General features: G+C 48.1%; 1 protein-coding gene across 2 annotated transcripts; it reads right to left on the bottom strand.

Annotated features, from left to right (window-relative positions):
• Positions 1–294: 294 nt before the first annotated feature.
• HEXA (hexosaminidase subunit alpha) lies at positions 295–24926 on the bottom strand. Of its 2 annotated transcripts, none has more exons than XM_083712725.1 (14): positions 24643–24926; positions 22855–22950; positions 21786–21851; positions 21456–21502; positions 20731–20841; positions 17537–17638; positions 15376–15508; positions 12439–12619; positions 11223–11309; positions 9806–9878; positions 7056–7236; positions 6152–6242; positions 3729–3833; positions 295–559 (listed from the first exon to the last, which is right to left on the bottom strand). In XM_083712725.1, exons 1-14 carry the CDS (start codon positions 24872–24874, stop codon positions 496–498), a joined length of 1569 nt encoding a protein of 522 aa, XP_083568851.1. In that variant the 5' UTR covers positions 24875–24926; the 3' UTR covers positions 295–495. The 2 variants fall into 2 exon arrangements, with proteins under 2 accessions (XP_083568851.1, XP_083568850.1); XM_083712724.1 differs by having other exon boundaries at positions 11223–11305; positions 12435–12619.

Below are 24926 nucleotides of genomic sequence, written 5' to 3' on the forward strand. Positions count from 1 at the left end.
GGCAGCGAGGAGCAACGAACATTGACTTGTGACGTGGCTAGAAACCCAGAGTATAACAGCCCTGGAAAAAGTAGAAAGAACTATAGGGGGACTCAGTGGTTGGTAAGGATGCTCTCTTGGTGATGTGACAGCTCTACAATTATTATTTTTTTGGTGGGGGCTTGGGCAGATATCCCCTGTGGGCCATCCTTGCAGGGGGATTTTTTTTTGGGGGGGGGGGTTGGTGGAGGGTGTTCAGACCTCCCCCACAACATTCACACATAATATACATAGAGTCCAGTAGACCTCTATGTCTGTTTAACTGATTTTTATTATCATTATTGTTTTAAATGGTGTGGCCTTTTTTGGCTAAGACCCAAGAACAACAGTGGATTGATTTCCCTTTGATGAATAATTGAAACTTTTTATTGAAAATAGTACTAAATCAGTGCTACCCTCTCCATGCCTACAGTGGTCATAACTGATATGGCAGAGAACAGGACGAGGGTGTAGAAGTCAAAAGGCATTGTATTCATAGTCACAGTATCCTGTAAACAGTGGCTGTGCCCGGATTCCTCGCCTGCAACAAAGAAGAAGAAAAAGCATATCAATGGAAGATCACACTGCTTTACAAACAAAACAAAAATTAAATATGCTCAATGAAGATGTGCTTTTGTTTTTTCATTTTACAATATTTACATATGCAGTGGTACCTCGGGTTACATACACTTCAGGTTACAGACTCCACTAACCCAGAAATAGTAACTTGGGTTAAGAACTTTGCTTCAGGACGAGAACAGAAATCATGCAGCGGCAGCAGGAGGCCCTATTAGCTAAAGTGGTGCTTCAGGTTAAGAACAGTTTCAGGTTAAGAACGGACCTCCAGAACGAATTAAGTACTTAACCCGAGGTACCACTGTAGCTTCTAAGCAGTTTACCAAAAAATTAAGAACATTTAAAATGATCCATAAGCATCAAAGAGATCGAAAAACATTCAAAAGACAAATGCAATCAACACTGTGCAAAAAGAAATTAAAACACACGTCAGCATACTGCATACTAACAGCGTTCTGAAGACACCTCTCAAGCCTTTTTTAAACCATCTGTCAATCCACAGAGAGATCAGGGAATTCTGAGAACATGTGCTGGAAAACATGCCTTACTTGAGTCACTGAATCACAGAACTGTAAAGCTGAAAGGGACCCACGGGTCATCTAGACCAACCCCCTGCAATGCAGGAGGAATATGCAGCTGTCCCTTACAGGGATTGAACCTGCAACCTTAACGTTATCAGCACCACACTCTAACCAACTGAGCTATAATTTTGTCTATCTTTTATTGCTCCAGTCTCTGAAAAGCAAGGGTGGGAAGGACTGGGGCTCCTCCGATATTGTTGGACTCCTGGTCCCATCAGCTCCTGGCCAGAATAGCCAAGGACCAGGGAAGATAGGATCAGGAGTCCAGCCACAGCTGCTCTAAACTAACAGCAGCCATTCCTTGGTACAGTGGTGCCCTGCAAGATGAAGGCTCGCAAGACGGAAAACCCGCTAGACGAAAGAGTTTTCCGTTTTGGAGGCGCTTCGCAAAACGAATTTCCCTATGCGCTTGCTTCGCAAGACGAAATGTCTTGCGAGTTCCTGTGGGTTCCCCCCCCCCTTTTCCTAAGCCGCTTATCAGCTGATCCGCTGATAAGCCGCTTATCAGCTGATCCGCTAAAAGCCGCTAAACCGCTAATAGCGCTAATCCGCTAAGCTGTCAATGGGCTTGCTTCGCAAGACGGAAAAAACGCTATACGAAGAGCCTCACGGAAAGGATTAATTTCGTCTTGCGAGGCACCACTGTACATGGAGATTTCCTTTTAGCAACTGACAGCTGCTTGCATTAAGAGCGGGAAAGTTCAGAGGTAGCCTACTCTGAAAATCAATCAACATGGGGGCAAGGAGCTTTCACGCTCTAGCTTGGGGGCATCCTAGAAGCATCTTGTTGGTCGCTGTCAGAAAGCACAACGTTCCCAGATACCTGTGGGAAACCTGCGAGCATGATCCGAGCAAAGGAGCCACTGTCCCCTCTTGCAATTTCTTATCTGCTCTTATGTTCTTGTTAGTTGCGGCTGATAAATAAACTGAGCCTACATGTCCAACTATTGAATGATATTGTGGGCTTCCCGGAGGCAATTGGCTGGAAACTGATTATGTGAGCCTTTCCTCTGATCTAGCAAATCTCTTAGTTTTCTTTCACTGTGCAAAGAGAGTCTGGGAACCGTGGTAACAGTGCACTATGCCTGCTTGCTCAAAAGTAAGTCCAACTTAAATGAATGGGACCTATTCCCTGGATAGCTCAGTTGGTTAGAGCTTCTTCTTCTTCTTTGGTGTTCCCTCGTAGCTGAGTAAGATTGTTTTCCATGAACATGGTCTTAACCGTGAGTCTGTAAGTGACTGTGGAGGCCAATTCTGGATCCACACGTCCTTCCACAGTGGGGACATAGGTTTCTGGGTGGGAGTTAATCACGGTGTGGATTTGCCAAGCGTGCCTTCCTCTTAGCACGTTTCTCCCTTGCATCCTGAGTTTGACTGTCTTCAAGGCCCATGATACCTTTGGTAAAGGCTGTTCTCCAACTGGAGCGCTCACAGGCCAGTGTTTCCCAGTTGTTGGTGTTTCTACTACATTTTTAAAGATTTGCCTTGAGAGAGTCTTTAAACCACTTTTGTTGACCACAAGCATTACGCTTCCCATTTTTAAGTTTGGATAGCTCAGTTGGTTAGAGCATGGTGCTAATAACGACAAGGTTGCGGGTTCGATCCCCGTATGGGACAGCTGCATATTCCTGCATTGCAGGGGGTTGGCCTAGAGCAGGGGTCAGCAAGGTTTACCTCATTTGGGACGGTTCACTCCAGTGGAGATCCCTCTGTGGGCTGGATCGTGCGCACACGCTTGCGAATTCCAGCATGTGTGTCTGCAGAGATGTGATTTTCGGCGTCTGTGCATGCGCAGATGCAACTTCCAGCGACGTGGAAGTGAGGCCCCGTGCTGCGCTGTGCCAGTTTAGCACAGCGCACGGGGACTCGCCGAGCAGGTAGCTTGGTTCGGGGAGCGGCTCGTAGGCCGGTTAAACAACCCCCATGGGCCGCTTGTGGCCCATGTGCCTTAGGTTGCCGACCCCTGGACTAGAGGATCCTCAGGTCTCTTCCAACTCTGTAATTCTATGATTCCCAGTCAAGCATGGACAGCAGCTAAACAAGGCCTAACTGGTCTCCCTATCTGGCACACAAGACAGCATCAACCTTATTGGCCAAGCCATGCCCACCTGCCCTGCACCTGGCATAAAATACAAGGAGCAAGGCAGTTACAGGTGGGGCTTGGCCAAAAGCAGGTTTGCTGGCACCACTGATCTATGTTCTGCAAGCGTTGACAATCAGCTGGTTGCTAAGGTTTGCAATGTACTGTGCCTTTACGCACACGGTTTGATTTCAAACAGTGCAGGGACCAAAGCAGGTCGCCTGGTGTCACAGCCGGTGATTGACATATGGCCAGATCCAGTTCCCCACCCCAGCGTACAGGATTGCTGCCTGAGGTACATGGAAATCTCAGAACATCAAGCACAAAGGCCTTTGTATATCCAGCTACAGCTCACAGGTTTGTCCGGCCCTTTTCACTCTCCATGGCTAAATGCGACGGTCACATTGCACGTCCGTTCTTGAGAGCCACAGGTACAAACGAAACTTCCCAGAGGACCCAGCAGAGGGTGTTACCTGAGGAGGGTGCACCGGAAGTCTCCCAGCCTCCTATATGCATCCTGCAGGTCTCGGACCGTCACGTTGCTCCAGAGTCTCTCTGCTACAGCTCCAGCTCTAGGCCTTGAGGAAATAAAATAACATAGCCCTCACGTCAGAAACTATGACAGGGCTGGTGAAAATAAGTCACAGCTGAGGAGCAAGCACTGAAACCTGGCGAGAGAGGCTCCTGGGTTAAGCTTAAGGAATGGCACGCTTGCTTGGAACGTGAGAATTCTGACCAAAACGGAAACAGGAGCGGAAATTGTCACTATTTGCTTATTCATTCCGTGTCCAGGACAGAAATCAATCCAGCGAACACAACGATGGCTCTGGTAGCGGCAAGGAGGCCACCATCTCCATTGCAATCACGGCATTCAAGCCTTAAAGCTAAAGGCCACCACAATCCAGAAGTAAAATAAAAATAGAAATAGGCAAGACAAGATATAATGGCAAGAGCAGAATCTCCTCTACACATATTAAAAGCAAATGAAAAAAATCCTCCGCAGGGACTTAATTGCAAAGGCCTAGACACGTGGGCAGGGCAGGAGGAGACTTAACATATTTTTCTGTGTATAAGACAGCCCCTATTTTTGGGGACTCAACATTAAGAAAATGGGGGGGGGGGAGATTGCCAAGAGTTCTTAAGCTTCTTTAGGCAAATTGCCGAGAGTTATTGAGCTTTTTTTAGGGGGGATAGGCCAGAGTTGTGGAGCTTTTTAAGGGGGGGATTGCCGAAAACCCCTCACCCACCACACGGACGCAGACAACTGCACACATTGCTGGGGCCGCCCAATTGTCGCAGCAGCAGCCAATTGCCAACAACCCTTGCCACAACCACCAATCAGCCGCCCTATCGCCACTGAGAATCTCTGACTCACAGCTGCAGCCAATCGCACATCCCCCCTCAGCACTACCCATGTATAAGGTGAGCCAAGATTTCTAACATTATTTTTTAATAAGACACCCTCGACTAATACACAGAAAAATACGGTATGTTGTTGGACAGACCATTACCTGTCTGTGCAGAAATTATGGGGCTCTGGCGAAATACTTGGGACATGCCCACTCCTTAGGACAGGTTTGCTTTGGTTCCGTGTAGTAGCATGTAGTTGGTGACTAGTGGTACAGGCATGTCGTTTTACATCAGGGGCTTTTTCAGTCTGGGGGATGCATTCTGGGAAATCTTCTGGGCCCCACATGCCATAGGCAATAGCAGCCAAGGCAGCATGAGAATATTTTACCTGAGCTCAGGAGGCTAGTTTCTACACATGCCTCTCTAGTCTCCATCCCATCAAGCAAAACACGCAAATGAAAGGCAGTTTGGAGTCCAAGGACACATTCCAGCCAGGGAAGAACTCTTGGGATGTGAAGCCTGGGGAGAGTTCAGAGGGCTAGACCAGGGGTCGGCAACCTAAGACCCACGGGCCACAAGTGGCCCATGGGGGCCGTTTAACCAGCCCATGGACCCTTGCTGCCCACTCGGTCGGCTCCCATGCACCGCGCTATAGTGGTGCGAAGCAGAACAGGGACCGCCTTCTGGCCGGCTTACCATTGGCTGCAGAAAGCTCCTGCAGCCCATAGGAAGCTGCGCACACCTCCTCCACACCGGAAAGTGTTTGCGCGTGTGTGCGTGTGCGCACAGACACACACACTGGCCCACCACAGCGTCTCTGGGACTGTGAACCGGCCCAAGTCACAAAAACTTTGCCGACCCCTGGGCTAGACAGATATGACCCCCCAGGTCTGAGGTTAGGTTCCCTGGCCACGAAGGGATCTTTACATTTGTTTACACTGAATTTATACTGAATTACACGGGTGGCGCTGTGGTCTAAACCACAGAGCCTAGGACTTGCCGATCAGAAGGTTGGCGGTTCGAATCCCCGCGATGGGGTGAGCTCCCATTGTTCGGTCCCTGCTCCTGCCAACCTAGCAGTTTGAAAGCACGTCAAAGTGCAAGTAGATAAATAGGTACCGCTCCGGCGGGAAGGTAAACGGCGTTTCCGTGTACTGCTCTGGTTCGCCAGAAGTGGCTTAGTCATGCTGGCCACATGACCTGGAAACTGTACGCTGGCTCCCTCGGCCAGTAAAGCGAGATGAGCACCACAATCCCAGAGTCGTCCGTGGCTGGACCTAACAATCAGGGGTCTCTTTACCTTTACCTTACACTTGTTTACACTGAATTACATTTGCCATTTTAACGCCTAAACGCCTTTGGAGAAGTTCTTTTGCATCTCGTCACTATCTCTCTTTTCTGTATTTTAACAACTCTGAACCAGCTTAGTATCATCAGCAAACCTGGCTGCCCCTCTCTCCTGCTGGAAAGCCAGAGGCGTCAAGTGCGCAATACAACCAGGCAAATGAGCTCAAGAAGGGCCTCCATCAGTGACCACTGATCTTACCAGAGTCTTGGGGTTAAGTTTGTCACATCCACATATTCACCCCACATGCAGGCCTCTCCTCCAATCACCAGCTTCTTCTGTTCTGGGCTGCCTGTCAACAAGATGTATTCTTCAAAAAAAGGTATTTAAAACAATAACATCTAAAACATTAACAACGTCTGAAAACAGTCACATACCCTCACAATCATTAATTTCAATTGCCTGGGTGAACCTCCCACCCACCCCACTCACACATGAAAACAAAGACCACCACAGCCAACCACAAATGAACAGCCACACCCCAGGCCAACCCCAACCTCTCTCACCACCAAAGGGACACAAGTGAACAGCAGAGAACCGGCACAAGCAACGCTGACACCAAACCCTACATATAGTAAGTAAAATAGAAACATCGCCACCCGACCTCACCCCCCCACACACATCTCCCCCCCTCCAACTCTTTCCCCCTTTTCTTCCAAATGTCTCAACAAATGAAACTGATTTGTAAAAATGTTACATGGAAAAAAAATACGAGAGAGACATTGCACACTTTTGTAAATCAATAAAATCTTTAATAAATAATAATAATAATAATAAATTGCCTGGGTGAACCAGAATACCTTTAACTACCTCCTGATGATGAGAGAGACGCACCACATGAGGGAGGGCATTCCACAAATGGGGAGCCACCACCAAGAAGGCCCTGCCCCTGTTCTGTGCCAACAAGGCAACACCCAGCGGTGCCACCACTAGCAGGGCCTCCCCTGCCAATCGTAGGGCCTGAGGGGGGTCAGGGAAGCGCTCTTAGGTGGTTGGGTCACAAACCATTTAGGGCTTCACACGCAAGGGCTGACACCCTGCAGGCCTGGTGACTCACAACCTCTCACCACCCAAGATGGCAGGAAAGCCAACACAAGGAACGTACCTTCAAATGCCAATGGCTCCACCTGGTGAACCGCCATCCAATCCTGTCCATAAGAGATGATGTTAAGATACCAGGGGGCAGAGAGAAGAGCCCGGTAGCCGGCTTTGGTGACGCGAGCCATTTCTGCTTGGTATGTCCCCGCGTTCTCTCTCCACACGTGTATCAGGGTATCAGGCTTCACCTGCCCAAAAGAGAAGCAAGTAAGCACATCAGAGACCAGAGACCAGGGAAGGGCCCAGTGTTCAATTAAGACAGCAGGACGGCTGTGGAATCATGGGAAGCCGCAACAGTGACGCCACGTGAATTGCAGCCATTCTAAATGGAGAGCTTTATCCCAGCTGGTATCTGCACCAGACTTGAACTGAATTTATAAGCAGGTGCTGTTGTTGTTCCAACCTGCAGAGTTGCTTTCTTGTTGCTTTTTATATGCAATGGTTTCGGCCACTTTTTATATCTGCAACTGTTTTATGTATCTGATATATTTATATATATTTTATATATGTGGTATCTGAAGAAGTGTGCATGCACACGAAAGCTTATTACCAGAACAAATTTAGTTGGTCTATAAGGTGCTACTGGATAATTTTTAATTTTTATTCCGACTGCGTCAGACCAACATGGCTACCTACCTGAATCTAGAATCATGGAAGGCACCATATTGAGCTGCATGAAATGGAAGTCCATCAACCTCAGTATCTGAAGAAGTGTGCATGCACACAGAAGCTTATACCAGAACAAATTTAGTCTATAGGTGGTACTGGATATATTTTTTTAAAAAAATGTGTTTTATATATGTCTTTATTGTATCGTAAATCACTTTGGCATGTTCCATGGGAAGCAATGCATAAATTAAAATGATAATAGTAATAAATTAGGGAAAAAATAAGGAAACCAGAGAGGGGATAACCCTTTCCCCACCACCATGATTCTGACTAAATCCCCACCCCAACCCTCACGCACACCCCAGGACATCCCAGGATCACCATTCATCAGATGTGTAGCATGTGCTTAATCAGACGTACCATGTGATTGATATGCATGCATTGATTGGCTCAGATGTATGAATAATAATAATAATTATTATTATTATTATTATTATTATTACAGTCATACCTCGGGATGAATACGGTTCAGGTTGAGCATTTTCAGGTTGCGCTTTGCGGCGACCCGGAAGTAACGGAACACGTTACTTCCGGGTTTCGCTGCTCGCGCATGCGCAGACGCTCAAAATTACGTCATGCACATGCGCGGAAAGGGCGAAACATGACCTGTGCAGTCACGTGTTACATTTGCTTCAGGATGCAGACAGGGCTCCGGAACGGATCCTGTTTGCATCCAGAGGTACCACTGTATTACTAATATTCCTAATATTAATATTTGCATGCTGTCCTTCATCCAGAGATCCCAGGGCAGTTCACCAAAGAAAAATACAAAATGAGAACACAAAACAAGAAGAAGGGGAGCCAAAGGGACCAAACACACACAGGCTGCATGCAAAGCTCAATGTTCCAGGCACTCCTGTAATACAGGAACAGCCTGAACGGGACAGACAGTGGCAACCTATTCCTCTTTAGAGCAAGAGCAGAACAGCTTACTGCTTAAAGAGAACAAAAGGTGGGTCAGAAATGCAAAGCGGCTTTGGGAGAGGGGAGGGAGAGAAGAGCATTGCAGACAAGTAGCAGCTAGAAAGAGCCAAGCGGCGCATGAGATCAAGCACACTTTTTGTGATATTCTCTCAGCTCTGGTGGCTGCCAACTCATGCAGGCCCTGGGTTAAGGAATCGGTGCCCCTCTAGGTGCGGATGGGCTCTCAAACCCCATTGGTCCCAGGCAGCAGGGCCCGGATGAGACTTGTAGGTGATGAAAGATGCATTCATCCCTAAGTGATGAGCTTTGATACAGCAGTCAAGCAAGAAGCCCGGGCTTGGTGCAACCACAGTGGGGATGTGCCAATGGGGAAATGGCTCTTATTCTGGCCTCTCAGAAACGTATTTGCGACCCTGACCCAGCCCAGGGGTAAGGAACCTCTGATCCAGGGGTCAAATGCAGCCCTCCAGGCCCCTCTACCTTGCCCTTGGGACCCTCCCCAGGCCACACACCCCTTCAAGATACACCCTTTCCCACCTGTAGACGTTGAGGATAGACCTTGGACCTTCTGCATGCAAATCAGATGCTCTACCATTGAGCTGCGGCCCTTCCAGGTACTTTGCCTTGAGAAGGAATACAGTCATATCTCTTGTTAGGTCCGCTTCATGTTACGTTCTTTCAGGAACGCGGCGACCTGGAAGTACCGGAAAGGGTTACTTCCAGGTTTCGCTGCTCGCGCATGTGCATGCGCAGAAGCGGCGAATCACGACCCATGAACATGCAGACACGGGTTGCATTCTGCCCATGTTGCGAACGGGGCTCCGGAAAGCATCCCGCTCACAACCAGAGGTACCACTGTATATGGGAAGGTTGCAAATTCAATGACACTCCTGCTCAGCAGCATTTGGTGGGGAGAGGGGCAGAGGGATCCACAGTTATGCAAACATTCTTCCTACATTGCAATTGCTCAGCTATCAGATCTTGCTGCCACGACGACTTTTGCCCAGCTGTCCACATAAAAGAGAAGGCAGGAGTAGGGGGGGGGGGGAGAGAAGAATTTCTGCTGCACCATGCAAGAAGCAGATCCATATATTGGTTGGTGGAGGGGAGAGAAAGTTGTGAATAGGACACAGCAGCTGGAAATTCACCTAGAGGCCTTCTCACCTTCACTCCGTTATCAAAAACTTCCTGCCATACCGCGTAGCCTTTGTTGTAGGAGGAGACTATATCCAGCAGCCTGGAGTAAAGAGAAAGAACTACTGAAAAATGGAGGTGTTTCCCATCCTTCCCATTTATTCCTACTTTGCCTATATTCCAGGCAAAGTACCTGGAAGGACCATAGCTCAGTGCTAGAGCATCTGTTTTGCATGCAGAAGGTCCTCAGCTTCTGCAGGTAGGGGTGATGAATGGTTCTTCTCTGAAAACCTGGAGAGCTGCTAGATGGTCTGATTGGGAGGATACCCAGAGCTTACAGAGTTAACAGCTCAAGGGGAATGACGTCCTGTCACTGGGGGGGTGTTTGCATACAGGTATTGTACTTGGTGATGTGAACGTTTTTACTTTCTGTTTTGGCTGCGATAGGAGAAACATCATGTCTCTGCTCTCTCCTGGCTGGTTTGTTGTTTTGCTGCTATACAATAAAGCTTTGTAGAATAGAAGCAGCTGTTGTACGAGAGTTTTACTGCATGGCTAAGATTCCTTCTGCACAGGCACAACCGCTGCTCAAGACACTCTGCTGTAACCGGGAGAAGCAGATTGGCGCAGTGGAAGTGGACTGGACGCCACAACAGTGCCGCTGTTCCCAGCCTTGACGGATGCTCAAGGGAACACTGGCCCAGGATAAGGCACCTTCCTGTGTTCCTTCATTTGCACTCCCAACTCAAAAAGCTGGCTTGGATAGTCATATCTTAGCTTAATAAACCAAGGTATGAATGAGTCAACAAAGCACCTTTGATCCTTATTTTGCACGAGCTGCAATTAATTAACAAGTTGCCCACCTGGTCCAACAGAAAAACTGTAATCGCCAGCTTTGGAACATGTCAGACTATTAACTTCAAACCATGGTTTGTTCTAAAAGTGGTAACCATAGTTTCTTATTTGAACAAATTGGAGAACCACACAGTAAGCCCACAACTTATGTGGGGGTTACATTCCAGGGACTGTGCCGAAAGCCAAAGCAACTGGGGGAGGGAAAAAGAAGAGGCTCAAGTGCTACTAGCCAATCCCGGCTACTCAGAAGTAGGTCCCACTGACTTCAGTGGGGCTTACTCCCAGATAAGCGTGTACAGAATTGCAACCTAACTTGGATCAGTTCTCCAAACAGTTCAAGAAAGGGGCAAAACCAAAAAGGACTGTAGGTAAATATCTTGAGATCTGGAGAGGTGGTGGGAGATCAGAGTTTTGATAGTCTCTGCAAGTATTTTTTTAATTTACATTTCCCTGGGGAGGCCAAAATCAGAGAAATGCACCCGTAAAAGAAGCATCACCTGGAAGACTGGGGTGATCGTCCAACATCTGGCAGCAGTCCCTACAGCTTCTGCTCTGTGAAAGCCCCTGAGCAACTGAGAGCAAGGGTCCTTACCTCTTGATGTAGAATGATTCCAGCTTGGTATAGTCTTCGCCAAACCCCATCTTCTGCATAAATGCCTGGACCTCTGGATTAGACTTCCTGCATGGGAAGGAGAGGAGCCAGATTAGAACCACAGAACAGGTAGCACCCACCAAAGGCTCTGAATGGCTTTCTCCAAGGGTCAACAAAAATAAAAACAAGAACGGGCCTCTCATCCTGCACACATCGGGTGATTTACTACGTAATCACAATGAACTGCAGTATACAAAGTCGAATCCTCCCTTTCTTTTAGCAGAATCCCTTTCGATTTTATTTTTAAGCAAGCATGATTTGCTCCGGAAGGTAGGACAGCTTCAAGTTACAAGAAAGGGGTTTCTGACGAAACATCAGGAAGAACTTTCTGACAGTATGAGCTGTTTGACAGTGGGACGGATTCCCCTAGGAGGTTGTGGACTCTCCTTTCTTGGAGATTTCTAAGCAGAGGTTGGGTGGCCACCTGTCATGGATGCTTTCGTTGAGATTCCTGCATTGCAGGGGGTTGGACTGGAAGACCCTTGGGGCCCCTGCCAACTATATATCTCTATGATTCTAGCCACTCCAGATGACAGGACGAAACCTGAAAACAATGGGCAGAGCATGCCTACTGGTCAGGAAAATCTGCCTTTCTTGTGGATATCTATAATTAAAATGCTCCAGATATGTAGTCTGATGGAAAGTAACAGAGATGCAAAGGGAGACTGTATCTGATGGGCATGTAAATATATTGCGCTTGTTTTATGACTTCTTGTTCTTTTGGCGTAACACAATCAGCCATTTACATATTAAAAATATGAGTCATTGATTTGTTGCTTGCATGGATGCATTTATCTAGTCAATTTTATGGGATAGGGAAGTCAGAAAGGGAGGACCAAACAGAGTTTTAGCAATTCTGATGATGGGTGGAGGAGTTTTTGAAAGATTCACAACATCTCCCAAGAAAACTGTGTGTGTGTGTGTGTGTGTGTGTGTGTGTGTGTAAGAGAGAGAAAGAGAGAGAGAGAGAGAGAAGAGAAGAGAAGAGAAGAGAAGAGAAGAGAAGAAACACTTATGGTTCGCAGCAAGAAAGCTGTACATGTACAACAAAACTATTATCCCAGAAGACACAGGTCACTGAAACTAGCCAGCTTCTCTCCTTCCCCCACCTCCCTGTCACTCCCACTCTAAATCCCTCCAAGAAATCAAGACTTGCCAGCATGTGAAGTCAACCTCATCTCCTCCCAGGTGAATGTAGAAGTCTGGAAACACAGAACTGACTTCGGCAAAAAACTTGGCCATGAACTCGTAGGTTGTATTGAGGATGGGGTTGACTGGCCCGTACCTTCCGGAGGGATTTGGGCCCACATAGCAGGGAGTCAACAAGCCTGGGATGCCTAAGATGAGGAAAAACAAAAACAAAAGCAGGGGTGGGATTGGGGTGGGGGGAGTCTGCTTAACCACATGGAGCAGTGGACAAAAGAAAAAAGCAAGCTCTGCATGGGTGGCCCTAGAAGATGAGGCACTGGTCCCCTTTGCCAAAAGGGACCCAATGGAAAGACTTGTAAAGCTAAGAATAGCATGCAGAAAGTTACAATTCACTAATAGCCCAATCCTAACCATGTCTATATATCAGAAGAAGTGTGCATGCACACAAAAGCTTATACAGTACCCAGAACAAACGTAGTTGGTCTCTAAGGTGCTACTGGACAATTGATCCCTGTATGGGCCAGCTGCATATTCCTGCATCGCAAAGGGTTGGACTAGATGATCCTTGGGGTCCCTTCTAACTCTATGATTCTGTTTTGATGATACTCAGAAGGAAGCCCTACTGAATTCAATGGGGCCTGCTCCCAGGAATGGAGTTAGGATGGCAGCCTAAAACATTCAATGTTCTACTGCAGGGGTGGGGAACCTCTAGTCCGCAGGCTCTAAACCTGGCCCACCAGGGGTTCAAATTTGACCCACGGGGCTGTTAACCCCAAACCGTGCCCATCCTCTTTCACACCTGATTTCCTATGTGAGGTTGCCAGTGTTCGATCTGGAGCTTTAAAATGCACTCTTGGTTGTGCATTGACAAAGGAAAGTGGGTGGCAGCTCTACTGCCCATCAGCTGGCAGGTGGCAAAGTTGAAGCCTCAAGTGCTTTGAACATTTCTGGAAGTTCTGAGCGCTGTTCTGAACTCCCGACTTCAGGGCTTTGTTGTGTTGTCAGGTGATCGACAGGTGAGTGGCTTTGCCCAACTTTCAAATTTGGCCTGGGAGATTAGGAGCTGATCTACAAAGCCAAAAAATATCCCTTAGCCCTGCTCTACATGACGAAGAACTGGGCCAAACCACAATGATACGCAGCTCCCATCAGACCTGACCACTGGCCACGCTGCACGAGGCTGGTGGCCATTAAGAGTCCAGCTTTTGGGGCATCACAGGTTTCCTATCCCTACATTTAAGCATTCTAGCAATATGGAAGAATGTTCTTCCTGCTTTCCAAGTATGCATGAAACACACAAATCAAGGCACCTTGGAAGGACCATCATCCCGCTGGGCAGCTTGCCTTTTAACTGCTGAACATTTAATTGAAAATGAAATACTTTATTGTCACTTGTACAACTTGTTTATAGTGAGATTACACGAGCACACACCCCCACTCTTAATTCCCTTCGTTTACTGACGCACACCCACCAAACCCGAAAGTCAGTTGCCCTGTTGTTATCTTTTCATTCAGCAGCCTAACAGCCCACGGATAGAAGCTGTTCTTTACCCTGTTGGTGCGACTAATCATGCTTCTATATCTTCTGCCTGAGGGCAGGAGATCAAGAAAGTGCCGGCCAGGGTGTGAATCACCCCTGAGAATTTTCCTCACTTTCCTGAGGCAACGATCTTCCGCTATTTCATCCAGCGGATTCACGGGACAGCCCATAATATCTTGTGCTGTATTCAACACCCTCTGTAGATACTTCCTATCAGATGATGTCAAACCATCGTACCACACTGTGATGCAGTATGAAAGGACACTTTTTATTGTGGACCAGTAGAAGGAGATCATCAAATGTTGATTGACATCGTTCTTTCGCAATACTCTGAGGAGATGCAGTCTCTGTTGGGCTTTCTTAACCACCCTGGGTTGTATTGATTTTCCAAGTAAGGTCTTCACTGAGATAAACTCCTAGGAATTTAAAGGAAGAGACTCCCTCCACACAGCCCTCCCCGATGTACAGGGGGGCTAGTTCTCCTCTCTTCCTCTGAAAGTCCAACACCAACTCCTTTGTCTTGCTGATATCAAGGTGCAAGTTGTTCCCTTGGCACCATGTAGATATTTTTTGGACCTCCCCTCTATACGCTGATTCGTCTCCACCTGTTATTAAACCCATTATGGTGGTGTCATCTGCAAACTTAATAATTGCAGTAGATGGGTCAGATGATACACAATCGTATGTATACAATGAATACAGGTAGGGACTTAGCACACATCCCTGTGGTGTGCCAGTGCTGTTTTTTAAGGAACTAGATGTTACAAATAATGTTAAATACGGGGGGTGGGGTTTTTGGGAATCCAAAGGGTGAATAATTATATTTTGTTTCTTTTTATTGGGTTGTGCTATTAGTACAAAAAATTTGGGGAATTCGTGAAAGGGAATCTGGGTCGAACTTAGAAAAGGGTTTTATGAATGAATAGTGATGCATAATTATTGATGTTTATAACTTAAAATCGGTTAATTAAAATGAATTAAACATAATAAGGTTAAAATATGGGGATAGGAACTTGTTGAACAAACAATTTGAATTGGAATACAAGAAGGGGAGGTGTGGGGAAGTCAGGGAAATATGTCATTGAAAATAAGGATTGTAAATTTATATGTTTTTTCTTTTTTAATTTTTTTTTCTTTTTCTTTTTCGATTTTGTTTTAAATGTATTGTGGAAAATCTCAATAAATATCTTTTAAAAAAAACAACAAATAATGTTAAATACATTAGATTTACACACTGAAAGAGTCATATAAGCACCTGGCTCAAAGAGCTGCACATCTAGCACACCTCTTTCAGCCAGGTGGTTTTCGTTTGTGTCCAGATCCTAACTCTAGACTCAGAATATACATTGGCTCCAGGAACCACTAAGTACGCCATTCAGCTGGTCGCTGCAGGCAAGCTCTTACCTGGACCCCACGAGAGGGTATGGCCAGGAGTGTCAAATTCGGAGATCACCCTGATCCCACGCAGCCGGGCATACTCAATCACTGTCTTCACATCTCTGGCAGTGTACACATGGGTGGTAGGGTGGAAGGCTCCCTGGAAAGGCACAAAGTCACAACATCTTACTGCCCTGCAAGTCTTGTTAAAATTGTGTCTAGGCTGGAGAAGTGGATTATTCAAAATTCTCACCTAGTCCATCTGCACTATACATTTAAAGCAATATCATGCAACTTTAAAGAGTCATGGCTTCCCCCAAAGGATCCTGGGAAGTGTAGTTTGTTAAGTGTGCTCAGAATTCCTAGGAGACCCCCTAATCCCCTCTCGGAGCTACAATTCCTAGAGTGGATTAGCAATCAATCCCTCTTTCCCAGAGAATATTTGGAACTGTAGCTCTGTGAAGATAACTTGAGTCTCCCAACAATTCTCTGCACCCTGGAAAAACTACAGTTCCCATCATTCGGGGCGTGCGTGCAGTACTGTTTAAAGCGGTATGATACCACTATAAATGTATAGTGCAGATGGGGCCTTCAGCCTGGCAGAGATATTGCTCACCCTCAAAAGTTTAAAGAAAGACAAGCATAACGCCAACTCCAGGCTTTGGAGACTCTTTGGGAAAGACACCCTCCTTCTAGAGTCTGTACCTTCACTGCCATTTTCACCAGCTGTTCGGGCTGCTCCTGTTCCTCATTGCTATCACCTACTTTTAAAAAAGGGATGCCGGTGGTGCTGTGGTCTAAACCACTGAGCCTCTTGGGCTTGCTGACAAGCCCAAGACTGTCTGTCGTTGTGTCCTGCTTTTGGGCTTTCCATGGATATGTGGTTGGTGGGTGGCGCTGTGGGTTAAACCACAGAGCCTAGGGCTTGCCGATCAGAAGGTCGGCGGTTCGAATCCCCACAACGGGGTAAGCTCCTGTTGCTCGGTCCCAGCTCCTGACAACCTAGCAGTTCGAAAGCATGCCAGTGCAAGTAGATAAATAGGTACCGCTCTGTCAGGAAAGTAAATGGCATTCCATGCGCTCTGGTTTCCGTCACAGTGTTCCGTTGTGCCAGAAGCAGTTTAGTCATGCTGGCCACATGGCCCAGAAAGCTATCTGTGGACAAGCGCCAGCTCTCTCGGCCCAAAGCAAGATGAGCGCCACACCCCATAGTTGCCTTTGACTGGACTTAACCGTCCAGGGGTCCTTCACCTTTACATTTTGCCTACCACTTGCTTTGCTTGTCAGGCAGAGAGCTAGTAAGCAAAGAGGCAGTGGCATCTACCACTCCTCCCAAGTGGCACCATGATTTAGCAGGTCCGGGTAAAAGGCAGATGGACAACCTCTTTCAATGGGGTGACAGTAAGAGCTGTTTGAAAGTGGAACGCTCTCTCTTGGGAGGTTGTGGACTCTCCTTCATTAGAGGTTTTTAAGCAGAGTTTGGATGGCCATCTGTCATGGATGCTTTGGATGAGATTCCTGCACTGCAGATTGCTGGAAGTACATGACCCTCAGGGACCCTTCCAACTATGATCCCATGCTTCTATAAGAGGAGGAGCAGGTCCAGGGAGCTCAGCCATGGGTCTCCTGCTAAGATATGGGCACTCAACACATGCTTGACCAAGCCGATCCTTGACCCCGGCCCCAGAAAGGCATAGCGCCAACTCCAGGCTTTGGAGACTCTTGTTTCCCAATGAGCAAACAAGACCAGGACAAGATAGGAAATACAGTGGTACCTCAGGTTAAGTACTTAATTCATTCTGGGGGTCTGTTCTTAACCTGAAACTGTTCTTAACCTAAAGCACCACTTTAGCTAATGGGGCCTCCCACTGCTGCCGCACCACTGGAGCACAATTTCTGTTCTCAGCCTGAAGCAAAGTTCTTAACCCGAGGTAATAGTTCTGTGTTATCGGAGTCTGTAACCTGAAGCGTATGTAACCTGAAGCGTATGTAACCCGAGGTACCACTGTATACTTCAGATGCACGCAACGCTGCAGTTTTCCAGAAGGGCACAAGCATTAGGTTTCAACACAAACACTGTATTCCCAAGAATTTCCTAAACAAAAGCAGGGGTGAGGAGGGAGGTCATGTGCAAGTCCCTTGCCGAGTCCTTAAGGGATTCTTTGGTAAATTCCTTGTGCTGACTTACCTTTTGACTGAGATCTGGGAATGTCACGCTCTCGTACGGAAAGGATGGGTCGTCCACAATGTGCCAGTGGAACACGTTGAATTTGTTATAGGCCATGGCATCCTAGGGAATTGGAGAGCAGCACACACAGTCCTGAGAGATTTATTAGCAACAGCTGCTGGCTGGCTTTCTCGAGAAGCAGCCCTGCAGAGCTCACGTGGGGTCCCAAAAGTGAGATGTACCCTGAGTGCTGTTTGTCACAGGACGTCTTCCCCACCCACAAACCTAGGGATGGGGAGAACCTGGAGCCCTCTGGATGGTGTTGGACCGAAGTACCCATCATCCCTGACCAAAAGGCATGCTGGAAAGGACCAACGGGAGCTCAGAGTTCAGCGAAATCTAGAAGGCAACAGGTTCCCCATCTCTGCACTAAACCATGCCTGAAATCACCTTTCTACTCCAACATGGTCTACATTCATATATAAAAGGTAAAGGTAAAGGGACCCCTGACCATTAGGTCCAGTCATGGCCGACTCTGGGATTGCAGCGCTCATCTCGCTTTACTGGCCGAGGGAGCCGGAGCCGGCGTACAGCTTCCGGGTCATGTGGCCAGCATGACTAAGCCGCTTCTGGAGAACCAGAGCAGTGCACGAAAACGCCGTTTACCTTCCTGCCAGAGTGGTACCTATTTATCTACTTGCACTTTGACGTGCTTTGAACTGCTAGGTGGGCAAGAGCAGGGACCGAGCAACGGGAGCTCACCCCGTCGTGGGGATTCGAACCGCCAACCTTCTGATCGGCAAGTCCTAGGCTCTGTGGTTTAACCCACAGCGCCACCCACATCCCACATTAATATATAAATTATTACAATTACTAAGACTATTCAGAGAGACTTCAGAGGCTCCACGTTATGCTTTATCCAGTCCCACAAGTCTTCCAAAGCGAAGCAGGCAGCTAAAGCCAGAGCCTTTTCAGTTGTGGCCCCTGTCACTGGAATTCCCTTCGCAGGCAGGTTTGCCTGGCGAAGCCTGCATTTTCTTTTCAGGACCACGCAAAACTGCTTTAGTTTGCCCAGGCTTTCTCAGGGGTCTGTTTCGTTTGTTAACCCTCCCTCCCTTCCTTTTTACGTTTTATGCCATATATAAACCCCTGGATGCAATTAAACCTAAACATTGCAGAAAAGGAACATCCTAGACCCTTTCCTCTGGCGCTGAGCGCTATGTCACAAGACAAACTGCTGCCAGACACAACGTGTATAAATGCAGCAGGGTCTGTGGGTGAGGGAGGAGTCTACAGGCACAGCAGTCAGAAACAGATTTCTAAAGAGAGATAGCAGGGTTCTGCACTGTTTTTTTAAAGCAGATTCACTTCCTGCCATGCTGGGGTCATTCCAGTCCACGTGCATTTCCTCCCTTCTCATTCTTCAGGCTAAAACTGGGATTACTGCGGAATTGCAGGACCCTGTTGCACTATATTAGGCCTGCAGAGATCATGGCAAGTGCATCTTGGCCCGTTTCAGGAGTACTGTATTTTTCGCTCCATAGGACGCACTTTTTCCATCTTAAAAACTAAGGGGAAAAGTCTGTGCGTCCTATGGAGCGGCTGCAGGAGGAGGGAGGCAGGCAGGAAAAGCCCCCAAGAGCCACACACAAGTTTCGCGCAGCTCTTGCGGGCTTTTCCCCAGGAGGGAGAAGGGACTGACGCGGCCAGACAGTCCCTTCTCCCTCCTCGTAGAAAAGCCTTGCGCAACCTTTCCAGCCGGGGGAGGCTGTGCAAAGCTAAAGAGGAAGCCAAGGCAGTGAGCACGATCCATCCCGCTCGCTTCCTTGGCTTCCTCCTTAGACTTGTGCTGCCTCCCCCGGCTGGAAAGGTTGCGCAAGGCTAAAGAAGCCAACTTTTTAAAAATCTCTCTATCTCTACCTCTTTTTCTTTTTTCTTCCGTTCTCCACCCCCTTCTTTTCCTCTGGATCAGTGTTTTTATCTAGATTAACGTTTTAGTTTGGAGGGGGGGATATTATAAAAAAGGAAACTTTGCAGCTTTTACTTTAGTATACAATAAAAACAGATTAAACAAAACACAAAAGAAGGAAATAGCATAGAAGAAGAAGAGAAAAGGGAAAGAGGGGGGGGGATACAAAGCCATTTACCAGAGGTAGATCTTAACCCTTGCCTCACCTGGGAGCTTCTCTGGGCAGGAATTCCCTCGGCTTAAGTGGGGTAGGGGAAGAGTGGCAGGTAGGGGGGTTCCTACCTAGACACTGAAGCCACATCTCTCTCCGATGAAAATTGGGAGTGGGCATTGTGTGAAGTGGCTGTGGATCTCCTGCCGCAGAACTGTAGGACTGTATAGAGTTGGGAGGGCCACCCGAGGGTCATCTAGCCCAGCCCCCTCACAATGTAGGAATCACAGCTAAAGAACGCCAGGCAGATGGTCCCCCAACCGCTGCTTAAAAGCCTCCAGTGGTGGAGACCCCCAACACCTTCTGAGGTCATAGAATTGCAGGGTTGGAAGGGAACACCAGGAGTCATCGAGTCCAGCCCCGGTGGACAGCGGGCACGATCCATCCCGCTGCGCAAGGCTAAAGAGGAAGCCAAGGCAGCGAGCGGGATGGATCGTGCTCACTGCCTTGGCTTCTTCTTTAGCCGCGCTGGAGAGGTTTAGCTCCTGGCTGGAGAGGTTGCGTGGCTATGGCAAAAGCCAAGAAAAGCCAGCGGGATGGATCCTGCTCACTATCTTGGCTTCTTTGCTCTTTGGGGCTGGGGGGGGGGGAAACCCAGGCTTCCCCCGCAGCCCCGAGAAGCTCTGGGAGAAGTGGGGCTCTTTGGGGCTGGGGGCAGAAATAATATTTTTTTCCTTGATTTCCCCCTCCAAAAACTAGGTGCGTCTTGTGGTTCAGTGCGTCCAATAGAGCGAAAAATACGGTAACTTTGGTTAGGTTCTGTAGCAGTGTTTCTCTAGCTTGGGTGTTGCAACTACAATTCGCATCATCCCTCTAAAATTTTCCCAATCTTCCAACTCAAACAGGTAAATTCATTTTCCTTTTTACATTAAAAAAAAGTCCAAAAGGGTTCTCTGATTATTACTAGTAAGTGTCAGCAATAGAGCAGAAAAATCTGGAGGACCACAGTTTCTACACTTCTGATTCGGATGATCATCTGAACCAGACTCGTGAGTTTTCCAGAAAGACTAGCGACACTAAGCCAAATTCACATACCAGTGTCTCCAGAATTGCTCTCAAAGGCAAGTAATGGCGTGACGTATCAAGCAGCAGACCTCGGTGAGGAAAGCGGGGAAAGTCAACTACATCTGTCTTGTTTATGCGGAACTGTGCAGGGGAGAAGATGAACGACAGTCAGGAGAGTCTCCAAAACCCTTCGATGGCAAAGAGCATCCCCAGTTTTTACTACTGCAGCCTTCCCCAAACCTGATGCTTCCTTCCACCCCCACCCAATGTTGTTGGTTCACATCTCTCATCACATCTGAACATGGGTCTTCTGACTGGTATGGGGTAGGTGCTCCATGTTTGCAAGTCTGATGGGCATGCCCTGAAAATAAATGGTATTTGCTGGATTAGTCCAATCAAACACCCCAAAAGCACAAGTTAGCAGCTACTTCCTCTTCCTCTGCCCTGTCATCTCAAATCCCTTGCCTGAGGGAAAGGATGACAGCTGGCAGAGGGCATGGTGGGAGTGAAATGCAACCCATTTGACTCAGGAACTGGGCATTCTTGAACTTAGCCTCTTCAGCCGTTTTTTCAGCTGGCCCTGCTGAGCCTCATTGTGGGTAGAGGTGGGGAAGAATATCCCATGGGCTATAATTCAGATGTTCTGTGATTCCAGTGCAGAGAAAGGAGAGCCTGCAGGATCAGGCCAATGGTCCTTCATGTGTTCACAGTGGCCAATCAACATCACCAACCATGGAAGATCCATATTCACTCACCGCCCCATCATCGTCTCTCCCGGCGAGTTGGCTGAAGGTCTCCAGCCCTGTGGAACAAGGCAAGATCAACTTAAATGTACATGGTTTAAAAACAAAACATGGGAGCGTAGAAAGTTGTCTTCTACTGCGTCAACCCATTTGCCCATTGAGCTCAGCCAGCTGGGAGTGGCTCTCCAGGATTTCAAGCAGGGAGTCTCTCTCTACCTGCAGAGGCCGGGGATTGAACCTGTGACCTGCAGCATGCAAAGCAGATGCTCAGCCACTGAACTATGGACCTTCTGCTTATACAGACCCAGGAAGAGGGACCGTGGGAAAGCTCAGTTGCCTTACCTCTGAGAGCTCCCCATACAGTTTGTGCTGTCAGAAGCATCTGCTCATCTGAAACGGTCAGCTTATCTGAAAGAGCATCAAGCAAAAGAGTTGTTAGGACTTCTTAAAATGCAGCCTCACTCAGAATTATGCCAGTACAGTGGACGCTCGGGTTGCGAACGTGATCCGTGTGAGATGCATGTTCGCAACCCGCAGCATTCGCAACCCACGTCTGCGAACACACGCGGGTTGCAATCCGGCACTTCTGCACATGTGTGACTGCCAAAACCCGGAAGTAACCCGTTCCGGTACTTCCGGGTTTCGGCGGTCCGCAACCCGAAAAAACACAAGCTGAAGAAGCTGTAAGCCGAGGTATGACTGTATATAGGGAACCTCTGATAGATAACAAGTCTCTTCTTCTAGGTTTATAGCAGGGGTCAGCAGAAGGCAAATAGGGGATCTATACTGTGATTATCAGCAGCCTAGAAAGGGTTCCTGACTCCCAAATGTTCAGCAGCAGCAGCAGCAGCAGCAGCAACAAAAGTTCACTCCCATCAATTTGGCCAGCCTTCCCCAACCTGGTGCCCTTGAGGTGTTTGGCACTTCAGCTCCTATTCACCCCAACCCGCATGGCAAGAAGTCAGCGATGAGATGAAAAGTTCAGTCATATCTAGAGGGTCTCAGTTTGACCTCCCCTGCTCTTATTCTTCCTAAAGTACATAGGGCAGTCTCTGAAATAAACAAACGTACCCTAATTCAGCATTCAGTGAGTGATGTCTGCTGCAAAAGGCAAAGGTAAAGGACCCCTGAATGGCTAAGTCCAGTCAAAGGCGACTATGGGGTTGCGGCACTCATCTCGCTTTCAGGCTGAGGGAGCCAGAGAACAACTTAAGCTCATCCCATCGTGTGGATTCGAACTGCCGACCTTCTGATCGGCAAGCGCAAGAGGCTCAGTGGTTTAGACCACAGCGCCACCAATACCTGCTTGCAATACTTTCCAGCTGCACTGAAGCAACTCTCAAGCACAGTTGCCCAAGCACAGTAGCCCACACAGCTCTGGAGGTGGTGCTAAGACATTTGGTTCTCTTACAGCTCTCTGAGGAGTCCAGCGAAGGGTAGCCATCACATCCTGGCTCAGTGACACTCACAAGAAGCTCATTACAGGCGTCCTCAGTGTGGGCGTTCCCTGCGAAACACAATTGAAGCAAGCAAGAAAGAACAAATGAAAGATCACAGATACATCATGGTCTCTGCTAGCACAGGAAAGACCTGCCAATGAATTTGGGCAACGATTACACTTATTTCCCTCCTCCCTCTATAATATTATGAAAATTATTGTTAGGGCTGAGAACATGGTGACCATTGTATCAAAATTGTATTGATGATGATACAATATAAAATTGAATTGCAATAGTAAAGAGTATGTGTCTTAGGCATAGATTTATGAGTTTTTAATTCACATTTTTCTTTTGCTTGTCCACGCAATTTATTATCTGAAATAAAAGAAACCTCCTGTCCGTGGTGTTTGATGCTGCTCGTTCAAACATCCTGAGATCTTCTGGCAGGTGTCGTTGTCAAATGATATGACAGGTGTCCACTACTACCTACATACATTCCAGAAACAACTTGAGGTATTTTTGTTCCAACAAGTTTCCCAACTGCATACCTGGGTTTTTACCACGAATATCTGCTTTGTATGGCTCTACTTCTATTTGAAACACCTTTGCTGTTTTTGTGCTTTTAACTGTTTTGCATTATCTTTAGGGTACATTGCCCTGAGGTTGTTGTTTAGAAGGCAAATAATGAACCACGTTCTAGCTGGGCCAGAGGCTAATGCGGGAAGAGCAAGAAATATAAAATTGACCTTTGTATACCAGGCTAGTTGCTACACCCCCCCCCCAATTTATTGCAAGAGGTACAACCAGAGTTCAAGGACTCATTTGAGTTAGACAACAGCAACAACAATGAAAGGAGGGTGCAAAGTAGGGGCTGTGAAGGGGCGTGGCCTACAGAGGGTCCTGGGGGCCAGAAAAAAAGTCTTAGAAATGCAACTAAATAAACATGACTTGCATTATTTTGGACAACAGCATTATTAGTGTAGTGGTACATTTTAAAACAATGGGGACGCAGGTGGCGCTGTGGGTTAAAGCCTCAGCACCTAGGACTTGCCGATCGAAAGGTCGGCGGTTCAAATCCCTGCGGCGGGGTGCGCTCCCGCTGCTCGGTCCCAGCGCCTGCCAACCTAGCAGTTCGAAAGCACCTCCGGGTGCAAGTAGATAAATAGGGACCGCTTACCAGCGGGAAGGTAAACGGCGTTTCCGTGTGCGGCTCTGGCTCGCCAGAGCAGCGATGTCACGCTGGCCACGTGACCCAGAAGTGTCTCCGGACAGCGCTGGCCCCCGGCCTCTTGAGTGAGATGGGCGCACAACCCCAGAGTCTGTCAAGACTGGCCCGTACGGGCAGGGGTACCTTTACCTTTACCTTTACATTTTAAAACAATGCACATGACTGTGTTGATACTCTTTTTTCCCCGTACACATACACACATCCCAAACAGCAGCAGCACCTCCTACCATAATATTTAGTTTATCAGAATGAGTACAAAAGAAATCCTTTGCATACTTTTCACAGTTTTAAAACTGAAATAAAACTGCTGGATGCAATGCTTTCTACAAACAGAGGTCAGACTCGGCCACGCTCGGAGCTTTCAGTTCCCCAGCTTGGAAGGGAGGAAGCGGCGTGTCTCTGGGCATGCACAGAGTTCCCCTCGGCAATCAAATCCCGCTAGCCCCGTCCGGGATGGCAAAGCGTTCAGATATGAAAGAAGAGCGGTGCTTCTCCTTGAAAATCACCCTTAGCCCCCCCGACCCCGCCTGACCTGCGTCTTCGAGTCCGGGAAGGAAAAGCAGCGCCCAGTAACGTCGGAACGCCTCGTCCAGCACCGAGCAGCCGGGCCCCACGGCCGACGAGTCGGCATAGCCGAAGCGGAAGCTCCGGGCTCGGAGGCGGCAGCCGCCCTGGGCAGCCTGGAGCAGCGACTGCGGCTGCGGCCACACGGCAGCGGCGGCGGCGGCGAGCAGGGAGAGCAGCGCGCAACGGAGCCCCGCCATGGTCGCCAGCCGAGCGCGCGGAGAAACGCCGCCGAGCGGAGGATGCGGCGCA

Source organism: Podarcis gaigeae, assembly GCF_964106915.1.
Source record: "Podarcis gaigeae genome assembly, chromosome: 14".
NCBI classification, from domain to species: domain Eukaryota; kingdom Metazoa; phylum Chordata; class Lepidosauria; order Squamata; family Lacertidae; genus Podarcis; species Podarcis gaigeae.